Genomic DNA, 17,398 nt, shown 5'->3' on the forward strand with positions numbered 1-17,398 from the left:
AATTGAAGAGAAGTACAATAGGGAATTTCTGGAAATTCCCGTCTACTATTTCCAGACCACAGTTGACATCAGATAACTAAAATCCTGGAGAGCGAAAGCACGCACAGGGGTGGAAACCCGGCTCCACACTTTCTCCCCGAGTACCTGTGCCACACTCCTCGAGACCTTCAGAGTCAAATGACACGTTTGACCCAAGAAGTCAGGGCACTGAAAAAAGAAAGAAGCTCTCCACTACATTTGAAATTAAGTTTTATTTTAAAAGATACAACTTTATTCATACTTTCAGAAAGAAACGAAAATGCAGAAGGTCGTCAGGAGAGTCAATAATACAAAGCTGGATGGCAGTAATTAAGGTAGTCGTGATATTCCACTAGAATAAAAATATCACAATTCACATTATAAGATGAATCATCAAGGACACAAGTACTGGGATCCCACGCAGTGGGGGCAGTTCAGCTCCCTGGGCTGCTGATGCTGTTGCCCATCGAGTCCTTCCTTAGCACCGCCCGTCAACTCACAGTAGGATAGCAGGCTGCTGAAGCGATTCCACAGAGGTTGTTCTGGTCTCGGGCCATCTTTATGTAGCCATCTATGCCCCATCCTGAACTCCAACTGAAAAAAGAGCAAGTTTTCCATTTCATAGAAAATACAAAGCACACTGACTTCATTAACAATAGCACCTAATTTAAACACTGTGCCAGAAGCTACAGACTTAACAGAATCAAGGGAGGCAGCTATTCTTGTTCATTCTCTATAAATCGTTGAGTCTAAATTGGCACTTCACTTCCACCTCTGAGTCCAAACAATTACCTTACACAGGACTGCAAAATTGGAGACAGAAAAAGAACAGATGTCTTTGCAGTCTGCTGCGTTTCAGAAGTATAAAATTTTTGGAATTTAGAAAAGCAACAGCAGACATACCATATTTTAATACCCCCAAGGAGCCTGTAATAATATGTTAATGTTATAATCATACATTACTATTTCCATATTCAACCTAAGAGGGATAAAGATTTTTAGGACCTGTAAATAAATACTGACTCAAACAAGAATTCCCTCTTGATTGTCACACATGCACACTGTGGGCAATGCACACCTGTTCTTGACCAGCCAGTATTTATTGCTCTCCGGGTCTGTTCCTTCGAAGCCGTAGCCAACCACCAGAACAGCGTGATTAGGTTCACCGCTTTTGCATTCTGGATCATAATAAATGCCTGCAGAAGAAAATTAAAGTTGGGGTGAAATCTCCAGAGAAGTGACAGTGACCCCCCGTCACCAACAATAAGGAGGCATCTCTAAATTCACTGAGGTGACATAAACTCTAGTGAAGCTTACAATCAAGATCTATTGTAATCTAGCATTCAAGCGTTGGTGTAAAACTAGCAGAATACAAATTAGCATAAATCCTCTGTTAAAAAAAAAAAAAAAAACTTGGGCTGGGGAGATAGCTCAGTTGGTAGAGTGCCTGCCTTGTAAGCACAAGACCCTGGGTTCCATCCCCAGCACCGCAAAAAAAAAAAAAAAACTTGCCTAGATTCATAAAAGCCCACTCTTTGAAATGCTATCATTCTACTTAAAGGACGCCCATCTAAGAAAACAGCACAGAACACAAAATCACTTGAATCCCAAGCCTCCTTTAAGATTTCATTGCAGAAATAAAAATCTCAGTAAATCTTAACAATTGGAAAAAATAAGAGTGAATTAAGCTACACAATGAATAATGCAGCTTTTTTAAAAAAAAAAAATTATGCAGTACTTACATTCATGGGATTAGCTTGAAGCAAGGTCAAGTGGAAACATCATGTATATACATTACATGAACGAAAGGCGAAATCCAGCACCCAAAGATTCACCCAATATTTACATACTGAAGAGTCCACGGAGCTGATGTCACGGCGGCATTACCATTTTTCTGCATCGGAATCGAGGAAGAAAGACGCTTACCTTTTTCATAGAACTGGAAGGACTGCAGGCTTGCATCAATAGAAACGGAGATGGGTCCCACGGTCGCTACTGCCTTCTTAAGGGCCGCCTCGTGCTTTGGAATGTACATCACACCTGTGTCGTTAGCGGCAGAATTCTCAGGGTTGTACCTACACGATCCAACCTTTCAAAGGAAAAGGGGGAAGAGAGTTGATTCGACCTGTAGGGGGACATGTGTCAGAATACCAGCAATCCCTCGGCAATTTGCAGCTTCAGGTTTCTAAGTCAATGCTGTCATGAACCATCCCAGGGAGTACAACACTGTAACTTGATTTGAAACTGAAAATCAGCTCACGTAGCTTCAACGAGTCCCTCTAGGTCTTCCCATCCGTAAGAATTTCCCCCAATGGAGAAATCTGTGTTAAACGTCAAATGGTTGGCATGTTCTCCATGTTCCACGGAGGCGACAACAGATGTATGAAAGTATCTCGTGAAAGAACTGCAAAGCCGGTCATCTGTGTGACCACACGGGCAGTTTACAGAGTGCAGAGACTCTGTCCTTTAACATGCGAATTCTGACAGAGCTGTCTGAACTCTGAAACTGTGCCACTTTTCCCCAAGCAGATAAGGGACGTCGACAGCATGAGAAGCTCTGTTACCTGTGCTTCGTAGGGATAGGAGTCCTCTGAGTCCAGTCCTCCGTTGTCCTTGATGTACCGGAAGGCAGAATCCATCAGGCCACCGTGGCAGCCCTGATTGCCTTGGACCCTGGAACAGTCCAGGAGGTTCTGCTCACTCAGCGAGATAAGTTTGCCAGTTTTCCGGAACATCTGTCCTTCCAGGGCCCCGGTTGCACTAAAAGCCCAACAGGAACCACAATGACCCTGAAAAAGGAATAAAAAGACTGTCATCCATGAAAAGCACAGCAAGTCTTGGACAACAGTTCACACAGCCAGACTCTACAAACTAGTGAACTGTGTGCCCTCCACAGTCTGCCCAGCGGGGACGCGGAGTCCTTGGCTCTCCCGTGGGAAACGCCAGGTCTAAATCCACCGCTGCCCCTACCTGATCCTTCACAGGGGTCACGTAGCCTTCCTCTCTCCAGTCCACAGAGTCGGGCACATCACCAAACGGAGGTTCCTGGAACAACTGCCCCTCCCGGAGCTTCTGGTATTGAAAGCTATTCCTCACCTGCCCGAATTCTTCGTTAGTCTTCAAGGAAAGGTAAATGAAACATTGAAAGGTCAGGAGATGAATTTGTGAAGAGCTGAGGAGAGGAAGTGCCCCCTCCCAACCCACGCACCATGTCCCCAAAGGCGTTCATGGCCATGGTGAAGCCGTGCTTCCCTTGGCTGTACTCTCCGTTGTGCTGCTCGATCATTCTCAGGTTCTTCTCCCACACCGCTCGCCTCCATCCTTCTTCATTCTGGAAGCGAGCGCACCGGGTGGTTACTATCTTATTTAAAATCCAACCCATGCTCACCACAGGGACACATCTGCTGGCTCATATGGAAGAGAAGCCACGGCCAGGGAGGGCTTTCCACTCCTGTGAGCTGGTCTCCAAGCCCAGACACCACTGTGTGCACAACAGGGCCCTTGGGTTCTGCCTGGTAAGAGTTGGCCTCTAGAAGCCTCTCTCAGGCCATAAACAGCAAGGGTGCCCCTGGACAGTGTCCACATTACCAACCTTGCTGTATGTTTTCCCGTGTTTTGCTTTCCACTCGTGCCACTGTGCATGTAAACTATGATCAAGTGCCAGAGCAGCGGAGACCGTCCGCATGCAAAGGAAGACCAGGAAGAGAGAAGGATTCATGTTTCCAAAACCTGGAAAAGAAAAAGAAAGGAGGGAATTAAGTATTTAAATTATTCTCCCAAGAATTTAGCCAAGGACAGAGGAAGAGGCTAAGGATGTAGCTGGATTAAGACACCCACGTGGAGGTAGTTGATCAAGCCCCTGTGAAAAGCAGCCTGCCCAGAGCCCTAGGAATTGAGACCATGTGTGCAGTGAGAATTTAGGTTATGAGAATGGAGTGAAGGTACCTTATGGTTTAGAAGCTTAAAACAACAACTAGGAAATCAGGAGAGAGTTGGTCTAGGTTTTGTACCAATGCTACTGAGGTCACCTAAGCAAAACTTCACTGAGGCATCTGATATTAAGTACAGAAAAAGTGGTCCCCAAGATTTGGGGGGCCACCTGACACCTTCTTGGATGATATACAGCAGGAAATGAGATGTCTTGGAATTTTCCTTTCTTGCATGTAATCTTTCTGGAATGTTCTTCCTAGGGAGACTAGGAAGACCACCTCAAGACTCTTTCCCACGCTTAGAACTGTGCCTCCAACATCCCTACTCACTACCCCAACCAGGAAACTGGGTCATGTGCTAAGGCACTGGACGCCAGAGCCAACAGAGTCCACATCTGGCCCAGCATACCACCTGCTCCTACCCTCTGCACACACTGAGACCAGAGGATTTTACCTGGAAATGACGGGCGAGGGGACGCTCCCTGTTGGCACAGAAGCAATGAACCCTGCGGCGGCTGGGTATGCCGGGGGCCCATTTGACCTCTCCCTTCTGGCCAGGACTGAAGGTGACTGAGGCGCAACCTGGGATTCCTGCGTGGTCTGGGCCACTCCTGGGGTTCCCCAACCACTTTCCCCACTTCCCCACCCCAAAGCCAGCAGAGGTTGGAGTCCTGCCTGCCTTCTGGACTGTGCTCCAGCAAGAGTCCCCTCCTCCAATCTGTTCCCAATAGGCCTAGGTAAGGCAAGGGCGCTCACCTGCAGTGGCCACACCCCACAGATGCAACTCACCAGAAGTGGCAGAAGTGGGACCCTCTGGCCCAGCTGTACGGGATCTGGGCTTTAAAACCCCAGTCTGTGGCCTTACACGCCCCGCCCCTATCACCTGCTTTCTCTGCGATTGGCTGGGCCCACCTCTGGGCGGGGACTCAGGCTCTGCTGAGCGTGGGCCCAGTCTCCCTGGGCGGGGCCCGGCCTGGCTGGACTAGGAGCCGCTGAGCAGGACACCCCACCCCAGGAAGGAAGGGAGTGCTGGGTGACGCTGGGTGGATGGCTCAGTGGAAGACGCAGCCCTCTGTGGGTTTTCAGCCTAACCCTGCTTTTCCTGTAGTCCTCGAGGTTTTGGTTAAAATCTTCCGCAGTGCTGAAAGCCAGTGTCTTCCAGCCTGGTCGTTCCTGTTGAACCTACAACTAAGGTGGGGCCAGTGGAAAACACAGACGCCCTGGACTCCTCGCCCCCCACTTCAGGATGAGATGTAGCTGGGTTTGAGAAGAACCTGACAATCCCCCCAAACAGCGATGAGATTGTCAAAGCTCAAATCTTGGGTGGGGGATCCCCTGCGGCTGGGGGGCCCTCGGTTATGCATCCTAGCCTCTCTCCCCCTTTCAGGGATTCTTCCTTCCCCCGCATTTTCAGCAAAACCAACAGAAATGAGTTACTTGCCAGAAGTAAAAAATGGTTAATAAAAATTGGTTAGTAAAAAGTTAACAAATATGGGTAAGCAACTGAGAACTTCAGAAACTGCTTTGATTTCCTTCTTTCCGTGTTTTGCAGTTTCCTTCAGTCTACATATTGAGATTTAATTTAAGAAATTTACTTTAACGGCATTTAATGTTAGAATTTAAGATGATAGAGTAGGGAAAACACGTGGGGCGCGTGTGTGTATGTGTGTGCGTGTGTGTAATATTTAGATATTAGCTCTTTTATAATTAAGGAACCCAACCCAAAAATGTTCTAAACCTTTGTCATTTTTTTATTATTTAAAAAATTCATTGTAGGGCTGGGGATGTAGCTGAGTGGCGGAGTGCTGGCCTAGCATGTGTGAGGCTCTGGGTTCAAAACCCAGCAATGTAAAAAAAAAAAGAAGGGGGGGAGGGGGAGGAGGGGGAGGGGGAGGAGGGGAAGAAAAAGAATGATGATTATGGGGAAGAGGAGGAGGGGGAGGAGGAGGAAGAGGAGAAGAAACATTCATGGGGAAGATATTATTTATTGTCCTTCCCCCCAATAATCCCCCAATAACTGTTTTCGAAGCCTATTTTGACTTCTTTGGTAAAACAGGACATTGCTATATTTGTAAGCTTATTTCTACTTAACATTAAATTAGCAACTCACCTAAAAGCAGCATAATCAAACCCACAATTCTTTCACTGTGGTAAAATATACACAACATAAAAATTACTGTGTTAACCATTGCTATGTGTGAATGGCAGTGACATTAGGGACATCCCCATTTCTGGGCAACCATTGCCACCAGAGATCTCCAGAACGTTTTCTTCTTCCTAAACTGGACCTCTGTACACATGAGACAGCTGTTCTCATTCCTGCTCCCCCAGACCTAGAACCCCCATCCTCTTCTCTGTGTGAATGAGTTTGACGGCTGCTCTTGACTGAATGTCTGTCTCGTCCCTCGCTCGCTCTGACATTTCTTTGCCGTTCTAACAGTCTGAAGAGGGAGGGCCATTAAGAGATGAGGAGCCCCCAATACAGCACGTGTCAGGCCTCCTTGGTTTTGTAAGGTTGGAGAACGTTCTGTTGTACGTAGGTGTCGCATTGAAGCGCATCCGCTCATCCCTTGATGGGCTTGGGTTGCTTCCACATTTCACTCTTCTCAGTAATGCTGCTGTCATCTGAGGTGTGCAAATACATCTTCCAATCTCTGCTTCCTTGGGGTATATATTCAGAAGTGGATGTTGCTGGATATATAATTCCATTTCATTTTTTTCCAGTTGTTCATCATTGCACTTAAATGGCCAGCAGTGCACAGGGACTCTGATTTCTAGAACCTCATAAAAACTTGTTATATTCCCTCTCTCTCTCTCTCTCTCTCTCTCTCTCTCTCTCTCTTTCTCACTCTCTCTCTCTGAAAATAGCCATCTTAATGTGCATGAAGTGGAATCTCATGGTTCTGACTTGTATTTATCTAATGATTAGTGTTATCAAGCGTCTTTTCTTCTGCTTATTGGTCATTTGTATCTCTTCTTTGAAGAAATATCTACTCTTGTCCTTTGCCCATTAGGTAATGTTACATAATGGAGTTTGTTTTGTTGTTGTTGAATTTTAGGAATCCTTTATATATTCTGGTATTAATTCCTTATCAGATAAATGACTTGCAAATATTTTCTCCAATCTGTAGATGGCTTTTACACTGTTTAGTGTTATTTAATAAAAATTTTAATTTTGATGAAATGTGACTTACCTACTTTTTCTTTTGTGTTCTTTTTTACATTACATCACCAAATCATGACAAAATATGCCATGTCACAAAGCATTTCCCCTGTGTTTTCTCCTAGGAGAAGAAAGAACCCCTCGTGTTCATGGAACAAAATACCCTCTCTTGCAAAGCAAGTCATAAATCCTAGAAATACTCCCCCAGCCTCCCCCTTGTTGTCTGAGTCTGGCCATACAGGAATTCTCTCACCGGGCCTGTCTGATAATGGGCTGTAGGGCCCTCATTCCAGAGGGGTCCACCCCATGCCTGGAAGGAAAGACAGCTGCACAGAGCCCACAGGAATCTGCACAGACAGACTTGCGGGCTTCACCATTAGACTATCTTTTGTGAAATCGCATTCTACACAGATGACCCTTCCTTATCCAACCTAAGCATAAAAATAGACAGTTTGCCTCGGGTCTCTGGATCCTCATCTCTGAAGTCTCAAGTCACATAAAACTTTGAGTGAATAATTAGTTATATTTTTCTTTTATTAACCTGGCTTTTGTTACAGAAGTGTCAACAAAGACTCTTATTATGGGGAAGGAAAGAGATGCTACCTGTCTGCCTTTACAGAACCCAGCACGACCAAAATAAAAAAATTAAACCAAAGAATATCTGAATTCAGAAGTAGGGGAAGAGGATACTTAAGCAAGAGAATGGTTGATATTATTGCTCGAAATCACTGACGCACCTCTTTACACAAAACCAGTTAAAGAATGCAACAGAAAGAGGTGGTATTGCTGATCACTTACTTTTTGCTTTTGTACTGGGGATTGAATCCAGGGGCACTCAACCACTGAGCCCCAGCCCCAGCCCTTTCTTATAGTTTATTTAAAGAGACACAATCTCACTCAGTTGTTTAGGGCCTCACTAAGTTGCTGAGGCAGGCTTTGAACTTGTGATCCTCCTGCCTTAGCCTCCCAAACTGCTTGGATTACAGGCCTGCACCACCATACCCCACAATCCCGCCAATCTGTTTAAATTCACTGAGCCAAGAGTTACTCTTTAGAAAGCATTACCTAGGGCTGGGGACATAGCTCAGCTGATAGAGTGCTTGCCTCACATGTGTAAGGCCCTCAGTTCAATCCCCAGCACTGCAAAAAGAGAAAAAAAAAAAAAAAGAGAGAGAGAGAGAAAGGGAGAGAGAGAAGTGCAAAGCTTCACCTGAAAAGGGGTTTGTTGCCTTTATAACTGCATGCAAAGCAGTTTGTTGATGAATTGATGTACCTATGAAACCACTCGTTAAGTGACTTAATTTTCCAAGTTTCTGTACCTTGCTTTTCCCGAAGGGGTAAACCAGAGCCAGTCCACTGAGGAGAGAGATGAATCAGTCACCAGGAGTTGATGGGACTCTCATTTTATGCTCCTTGTCCTTTTCTTGGGAGAGTTTGGGCTTTTCCTTAGAAACCATCTGCATGTACTTTTCCTAAAAGCTTCTCTGAGGCTCAGCCTTTCCAAGGTGAATCTGAGATTAACTATAATAATCTTGCTTTTATAGCAAATGGGCACACAAAATGTCAGGTGGATTTAAGTGAGATTATGGCCAAGCATCCTGGTGTAGGAGGTAACCAGGGCCGACCTCCTGGGACTAATTCCCACATCCCTTGTCCTCACTCCCACGTCTGTGGTTCAGCAACTCACCTCTGGAGGCCAGAGTCCCTCCTGATCTATGCTCCTGAACCACCATCCAATTCTTCCTACAAAAGGAAAACACCATCCAAGCAAAGGACCCTGTGATATAAAATGCATCTTAAAAGCAATTGTTGCCAGGTGCGATGGTGCACTGTCTGTAATCCCAACAACTCCACTTGGGAGGCTGAAGAAGGAGGATCGCAAGTTCAAGGCCAGCCTCAGCAATTTCGCAAGACCTGTCTCAAAATAAAAATAAAAACAACTGAGGCTGTAGCTCAGTGGTAAAGCACCCTTGGAGTTCAAACCCCAGTATCAAAACAAAAGGAAAGAAGAATTGATGACCAAACAATCTCATTGTATTTTTCACTATCTGAGAATTTAAAAGCATTTTCACCTCACTGATGCTTAAAAATCTATCAATGAATTGTTCCTCAGGAAAGCGCAGGACCTTTGTCTACTAGAAATGATCAAGGGGGACGTGGATAAAAGGCACCAAGCAAAGCCCTCACGGGGTGATGGTAGAGAAGGAAGAGGTGGGACCCCACCCAGGCCACCCTCAGGCAGGCTTCCGAATTCTCTGCCTATCTGTGCACTTTCCCATAAAACCTAGTTTTAGCAAAGGACCCTGCAAAGTCAGTTTAGCAAGAATTCCCACCCTTGAAATCTCTGTGTCCGCCATATATGATCAGGTTCCCCTTCTCGGCCATCCCCAGGTGATGTCAGGTCACCCTGGTCTGTCCTCAGCAAGAATCCTGTTAAGTCTGTTCCCCACCAACCCCGTGCTGGGGCCGGCACACGCTAGCCAAGCCCTCTACCACTGCACTGCCTTCCAGACCTTTTCGTTTTGTTTTGAGACAGGGTCTTGCTAAATTGCCCAGGCTGGCCTGGAACTTGTGACCCTCCTGACTCAGCTTCCCAAGTTGCTGGGATTACAGGTGTGCGCCACCTCGCCGGCATGTTAGGTCAATTTAGCCAGAGGCCCTTTCCCCCTGATGCTTCTTCTTTATAGTTTTCCATCTCCTGACCCCCACCCTACTCCTTGCTATAAATTCCCACTTGGCCGTGTCTTTGGAGTTGAGGCCAATCTCTCCCCTCCCTGCAGCGGTCCCTGTACCTACTTCAGTGGTCCTGAACAAGTGTTCCTAGCTGGGCTTTAACCAATGTAATTAAGTAGTTCTCTCTTTGGTGCTGAGGTTGGAACCCAGGGAGGGTCTCGGGTGTGCTGAGCAAGTGTCCCACCACTGACCAGCTTATCCAAGGCCTTCATTTCTTCTGACCTGATGGCTCGCCTATCTCTTCACCTTCCAGCAGGACACCAGGTGAGAGGCACTTGCGTGATAATGGAGACAAGGCCCGAGGAGCCTGGGGACTTCTCCTCTGAGCCAGGTCTCAGGACTCACATTCCACTTAGTCCTGGTGCCCTGGGGCTCTCAGGGCAGGTAGTCCATCAAGTGGTGCGGGCTGGGCGGAGGGCTGAGGGCCAAGGCCCCGAAGCTGGGTGTCCTCTTCTGAGCCCTGCCGGCCTGGTTTGGCTTCAGCTGCTTCTTCACACTCAGGAGGCGCCTGGCACCACCCTGATTCTGCATCCCGCACTGCCAGGTAAAACGAGCCAACTGAGCGCTCGTCTCCTGAGCAGTGGTTCCTAAAGTGGGCCCCTGACCAGCAGCAGCAGCAGCAGCTTTGGGAATTCCTAGAAAAGCGAAGGCGGGCAGCCTGTCCCAGACCCATGGAGTCAGAACCTGGTGTGTCGGGGACGGGTGCTCAGAAACCTTTTGCTGGCGTGGCTGATGCATGCTGAAGCCTGAGAACCCCTCACGACGTGAGCAGCACGAGTAAAACGCCCAGAATAGGCGAGCTTGTGGGCTGGCGCCCACTCCCGGGGACTCGGGAGGCCGAGGCAGGAGGAGCCGGTGTTTGAGGCCAACCTCAGTCACTCAGCCAGGCCCTGTCTCAAAATTAAAAATAAAAAGGAGTGGGGATGCGGCTCAGTGGCTGAGCAACCCCGAACAGCAAAATAAACACATAAATAAATAAACAGATGGCTCAGAAGAGGCTTGTCACCAAGTGTTACTTGCCATCGCAATCGTCATACCACGACAGGGACAGTTTCTAATAATGCTTTCATTTCCAAGAGTGCCAGGTGCTCACAGACGGCAGCCCCACTCCTCTGGAATGGCCCCCAAGGCGGGCATATAGGTTCCTGGATCTCCAGGTAAAAGAGATCTGTCTTTGCCCCTGACCATCATGACCCAGGCAGTGATTTTTGCTTACTGGTGTTTCTTTTTACATATATATAGCGTTACTCTTATTGAGCGAAACCTCATGTGGCAAAAGATTCATCATCTCAAAGTGAACATTTCAGTGGTTTATACTCAGTGGTTAGTATTCTATTCATTGGATGGAAATGGAACCGTCTGCTGGAAGAAAAAAGATACACCCTGTAGTGAATGAGGATGTCCATTTTCTCACAATTTATAAACTAACACATTTATAGGCAAAATTTGTTGCTTTAATATCTCTTTGGGAAACATTCTAATTTCAAAACTATTATTATTGCAAATTCAAGGCATTATTATTTTCACCATCGTGTTTATCATCATCATGGACATTATCATAAAACACTGATGTTAACACGAGTTACCCTGATTGACAGCCTGTGGGTCAGGCATTTACTTCAATGTAACTTCATTTACTTCTCAAAATTACCACATGAAGGAAGAGTAATGAAGCCGTTGTATGATTGAAAAACAATACAAGTTATTTCTGTGCCTTTTGGTAAGCAATTTGAAAATTCTGCTCATGATTTTCCAATAGAAAAATGTCAATGAGATCTTACCTATCTATTACATGAAATGTGTCAAATACTGAAGGACTCTGTGGCCCTCGGGCATCTGATGGTGCCTCTGGGTTGTTTTTAGAGACATAATATGCACACAGTGGAAATGCACCGGGAAGCGTGTCGGGAGAGAAGGAAACCAGAAGACACAGGTCCAAGTGCGTGGTCTCTGGAGAACATCCAGCAACTGGCCCCTCTGGGATGACTGTTGCCACAGGATGCATGGACGTGCCTCTCAGACAGGCGTTGACCTGTTGTTTATTATTTCTATTTTTATCTGAAGGAATTTAAGCGGAGAGAAAGCAGCAGGAGCAATTTGAAATCAGAGGGTGACAATGGAAGGATGGTCTTGGTTCAAGGAGGTGAAGAACCTCTACCGTGAACACTGTGGAACACAGAGGAGAGAAACTGAAGAAGACGCAAGAAGATGGACGAACCTTCCGTGTTCTTGGATAGGCAGCACTGGTATTATCAAAATGGACATGCAACCAAAGCATTATACATATTCAGTGCAATCCCCATCAAAATTCCAATGGCATTCTTCACAGAACTAGAAAACATAGTTCTAGAATTAATTTGGAAGCATAAGAGACTCAGAATGGCCAAAGCAATCCTGAGCAAGAAGAGCAATGCTGGAGGCATCACAACACCAAATTATACGTCAGAGCTACACGAATGCAAACAGCATGGTCCTGAAGGCACCAAAGCAGACACAAAGACCAATGGAATAGAAGACACAGAGACAAACCCACGCACTCACAGCCATCTGACGCCTGACAAAGGTGTCCAAAACATATGTTGGAGAAAAGACAGCCTTTTAAACAAATGGTGCTTGGAAAATTGGATATGCATATATAGAAGAATGAAACTAGATCCATATCTCTCATCTTGCACAAAAATGGATCAAAGACATAGGAATTAGAAACTCTGCAACTGCCAGAAGAAAATGTCGGGCTCAACACGCAAACATATTGGCAGAGGTACCAACTTCCTTAGTAAGATTCCTAAGTAAGCTCATGAAATAAAATCAAGAATCAGTAAGTGGGATAGCATCATATTTAAAGGCTTCTGCACAGCAAAGGAAACAAGAACATGAAGAGAGAGCCTACACAGTGGAAGAAAATTTTTGTCACCTAGTCCTCAGGGGATTAATGTCAAGATATATAAATAACTCAAAAAACTTAATACCAAAAGAAAACCCAATTAATAAAAGAACTAAAGAGACATTTCTTAAAAGAAGAAATACAATGACCAACAAATATATAAAATTTTACATTTCTAGTAATCAGGGAAATGAAAATGAAAACTATATGCAGATTTCACCTCATTCCAGTCAAACAGCAGTGATCAAGAAATCAGATAATAAATATTGGCTAGGCTGTGGGGGGAAAGGTACACATACACATTGTTGTGGGACTATAAATTAGTACCACCACCCTGGAAAACTGTATGGAGATTCCTCAAAAATTAGGACTGGAACTACCATGTGACCCAGCTATCCCACTCCTTAATATTTATCCAAAAGAACTAAAATCAGCACACTAGAGGCTGGGGAGATAGCTCAGTTGGTAGAGTGCTTGCCTTGTAAGCACGAGGCCCTGGGTTCGATCCCCAGCACCAAATAAATAAATAAATAAATAAAAATTTAAAAAATAAAATAAAATCAGCACACTATAGGGATACAGCCACCTTTATGTTTATAGCAGCACAATTCATAATAACCAAATTATGGAACAAGCCCAGATTCCCATCAACAGATGAATGGATAAAGAAAATATGGTGGGCTGGGATATGGTGGGTAGAGTGCTTGCCTCACATACACAAGGCCCTGGGTTCAATCCCCAGCACCACAAAAAGAAAAAGAAAATATGGTGTATATATACACAGTGAGTTCTACTCAGATATAAAGAAGAATGAAATCATGGCATTTGTTGGTAAATAAATGGAGCTGGAGAACATCATGCCAAGTGAAATAAGCCAGACCTAGAAAGCCAAGGGTCTGGTGTTTTCTCTCATGTGGAAGCTAGAGTGAAATAAGGAAGAAAAATGGCAGGGAGAATTCATCAGAATGGAAGAGAGGTCAGTGGAGTAGAGGAAGGGGATTGAGATGGAGGGAAGAAGAACAGGAAAAAGGAGGAAGGGTAGAATGGAACTAACCAGATTATCCGACATACTCATCTGAATATACCACAGTGAATTTTACCTGTATGTAAATCCATAATTTTAAAAACTATAAATAAAAGGAACAAAGACCAGTAAGGTAGAGGAAGGGAAATGGGGAAGGAAGAGGGAAGAGAAAGCAGAATTACTGGGGATTGAATTGGAGCAAATTATATTCCGTGTTTGTATAATTATGACAAAATGAATCCAACTAATATGTATAACTAACTATAATGCACTAAAATAAAAAATAAAAAAAAAAGAAAATGGTCAGATTCAACTGCATTGCCACCTAAAATCAGGAGATGAAATGAGTGGAACTAGTTGCACAATTGTCTTCCTGTGGTAATTCCAGTATGTTTTTGTTCTAGGGTTTTCCATCTCAACCTACAGCATCTGCCCTGAAATCTGAAAATTCTCCAAATCTTTACAGACTTGGCCATCACTCACTGGTCAAGGGCATTAGGAAAGGATTCTGGGAAGTTCCCTTCCAAATCTTTCGAGACTGATTCTAAGAACAAACACAGGACAGATCCCCATTCTTTCCTTTTCCACAAAAGGTAACACCTTATATTCCTGCCTCACACTTTATTTCCTCCATTCAACAATATAGTCTACACTTTTTTATTGTTTGAAAAAACACATTTCATGATGATAAATATTCCTTTGAAATTAAAAACAATGAGAAACGTGTAGCCTTGGTTGGGAGGAAGGCCACCGCAGCAGGTCCTTCCTCTCTCACGAAGCTGGCCAGGCGGGATAACTGTAAGCGGGAAGCGGTGCAGGGTTTCAAAACTGGGGCAAACACAGTCAATGGAGCAAAGATGTTTGTCTCGGTAGGTGACAGATTGGCCCTCTGGACACTATTTGTGCTCCATGTAGAAACATAACTCCCACCCTCGAGACACTCACTGACTTCTCACCCTGAAATTCCTCCGTGAAACCATCTGGGGTTCTCTCCTCTCCACCCTCCGGCACTGCTCTGCACCCAGAAAGCAGAGCCCAGGACAGAGTGGGCGGCCAGCAGTCACTCAGGTCATGCAACTCCCTGACCCTCAGTCTCCTCATTTAGGACATGGGGATAAAAATTATAGCAGGGCTAATTTAACACTGCTTTACTGTGGGGGTTGAAGGCAAAATCCTTCCAGAGGTCTCGGTTAGTTAAGAAAATATTTCCTCGAGGATTTGACACACAGGCAACCCTCACTTATTTCCTCACTTCAGCTGAATGGATGAGGGTCACCCATGTAAGGCAGATGGCGTTACTCACTCTACCAACTCGAATGTTAATCCCATCCAAAAACACCCTCACAGATAAACCTAGAATAAAGGTTTTACAAATATTTGCATGTCCTGCGACCTAATCAAGCAAGTGGTCACATTATATTAATCATCATAAATCCACCCCTGGTCAATGTGTCTATGTATGTACATATATATGCACATAAGTACCTAAGCATACAGACATCTATCAATCATAAGTAAACACAAAAGTATTCATGACCAAAGGTGGGTGACATACTCGTGACCAGTAACTGGTCCTGTGTTTGCGCCTGGCATTTCTAACTGCCTCTTCCCTCTACTCAGTCTCTATTCCCTTGGCCTTCATCAGGCATCTCAGCTGGTCGTGGTTCTTCACCCATTTGGTTGACATAAAGCTTCTTTCCTGAAGGGTTCTGCCTACACTGGGCTGTTATATGTTCCCATTGACCTCACTCGTGGGGCATGGTAATACTGAGATGCCCGAAGGAGCCCCCGCTAGTCAACAGACTCCTCCCTACCTTCAGAGTGGAGCAGCAGTCCCATTTCCCCTTGGTAATCTGGATCAGTCACCCACGCCAGCACCAGAACGTCCTTACCTGTTGACTCAGAGGCAGGAGAAGCCCAAAGCAATGGGATGCAATCTCAACTCCCCATTCAGTGGGGTCATGGTTGTGTCTCCTGGTAGAAGCATTCCTGGCTCAGGGACTAAGACCATAAGATTGAGGGAAGAGGAAGCAAAATAGTCCTGCCACCTGCAAGTGCTGTCACTGAGTCTTCAGAAGGCTGTTCCACCAGTCTTTCAATCCAACAGCTTCTGGATGGTGAGGAACAGGGTAAAACCAATGAAAGCAATGACCCTGGGCTCACTGCCACGCCTTTTGCTGTGAAGGGAGTCCCCAATCAGAAGTACTGCTCTGTGGAATGTCATGATGGTGGGTAAGTCCACCAAAGCTTTTTGGTAGAAAAAAGCATTGCATACAGGAAAGTCAAATCTGAATCCAGAGAATCCAACAAGAACAAAACACTGCCCCTTCTAGGAGGTGTTCCAATGTGATCCCCTGCCACCAGGTAGCTGGCTGATCACCCTGCAGCATGGCACCATGGTACTTGCCATTCATCTCTCCTTTTACCTGACTGGGCACACAGCAATGGCCATGGCCAGACAGTCTTGGTGAGTGGAAGCCCATGTTGCTGAGCCCATGCATGACCTCCATCCCTGCCGCCAAGGTCACTTTGTTCATGAACCCTTTGGATGATGGCAGGGTGAATGGAGAAAGAGATTGACTACAGCCACAGAATGAGTCATTCCATTCATTTGTTTATTAAAGTCTTCCACAGTTGAGGTCATCTTGGGGGAACACTTACATGGGATGAAAATATCTTCATGTGTTTTGGCCATTCAGAAAGTTTTATTCACATGCCCTTTCCCTAAATTTCCTTGTCATCAATTTTCCACTTATGTTCCTTCCACATCTTCACCATACTGCCTGTGTTAGTTTTTTGTCACTATAACCAAAATACCCGACAAGGACAACTTAGAGGAAGAAAAGTTCACAGTTTCAGAGGGTTACACCATGGTGGGCTGATGCTATTGCTCTGGCCCAAGGTAAAGCAGAACATCATGGCAGAAGGGCATGGTGGAGGAGCACTACTCTGTTGATGTTGGCCAGGAAGCAGAGAAAGAAGGGAAGGGCCACCAGGAAGATGAACCCTTCTGGGGCATGTTTCCAGTGACCCACCTCTTCCAGTCAAGCCCCACCCCATCTCTACAGTGACGACCCCGTTAGTTCATTCAAACTGAGATGAACTGATTAGGTCCCAGCTCTCAAAATCTTCACCTCTGAATATTCTTGCATTAACACGGGGAGTCTTGAGGGGACACCTCACATCCGAACCATTGCCAAATCATTGGCTGCAGCCCATGGATCAGTGTATAATTGTACATCCAAACTTTTCTCCTTTCAAGCAAAGGTGCACTGCTCAAGGTTCTTCCTACTGGGCAAAGTTTCCTTCATTAATGCCCTTCAATGACATTCCAGTGACATGGTTCAGATTTTGAACAATTTTAGTACCTGTTTATTAGTAGAACCACCTGTAAACCAGTTCTGAGTCTTCTCTTGCTCTGCCAATGAATTACAGAGACCTCTCCATGAAACCTAAAGTGCAAATTGGGAAAGAGAAGGTGATGTAGCAGAAGTGGGGAATCACAGACTTTGGGGCCACTTCTTCCTATAACTCGTTCCTTCAGGGACTGCTCAGTCTAATCACACATACCACTTTGATTGGATGATGGAGTCCCTCTGTACACCCAGCTGCAGGGATGGTAAATCAGATAAACTCAGTTCATGGTG

The 17,398-nt window shown here is 45.4% G+C and overlaps 1 protein-coding gene across 2 annotated transcripts; it reads right to left on the reverse strand.

The window, feature by feature from the left end:
• Positions 1-238: 238 nt before the first annotated feature.
• Positions 239-4,753, reverse strand: LOC124965590 (procathepsin L-like). Of its 2 annotated transcripts, none has more exons than XM_047526629.1 (8): positions 4,737-4,753; positions 3,611-3,747; positions 3,227-3,349; positions 2,989-3,135; positions 2,583-2,807; positions 1,945-2,107; positions 1,097-1,214; positions 239-612 (listed from the first exon to the last, which is right to left on the reverse strand). In XM_047526629.1, exons 2-8 carry the CDS (start codon positions 3,734-3,736, stop codon positions 510-512), a joined length of 1,005 nt encoding a protein of 334 aa, XP_047382585.1. In that variant the 5' UTR covers positions 3,737-3,747; positions 4,737-4,753; the 3' UTR covers positions 239-509. The 2 variants fall into 2 exon arrangements, with proteins under 2 accessions (XP_047382585.1, XP_047382586.1); XM_047526630.1 differs by having other exon boundaries at positions 4,704-4,752.
• Positions 4,754-17,398: the final 12,645 nt, after the last annotated feature.

This window comes from Sciurus carolinensis, chromosome 15 (genome assembly GCF_902686445.1).
Source record: "Sciurus carolinensis chromosome 15, mSciCar1.2, whole genome shotgun sequence".
Taxonomy (NCBI): Eukaryota; Metazoa; Chordata; class Mammalia; order Rodentia; family Sciuridae; genus Sciurus; species Sciurus carolinensis.

Bases quoted from the DNA above. Each gene is read 5' to 3' on its own strand.
- LOC124965590 (XM_047526629.1), bottom strand. From the start codon at position 3,736: ATGAATCCTTCTCTCTTCCTGGTCTTCCTTTGCATGCGGACGGTCTCC. The intron at 3,136-3,226 runs GTGCGTGGGTTG...CTTTCCTTGAAG, and splicing joins TGAACGCCTTTGGGGACATG to ACTAACGAAGAATTCGGGCA. The intron at 2,108-2,582 runs GTAACAGAGCTT...TTCCTTTGAAAG, and splicing joins CCTATCCCTACGAAGCACAG to GTTGGATCGTGTAGGTACAA.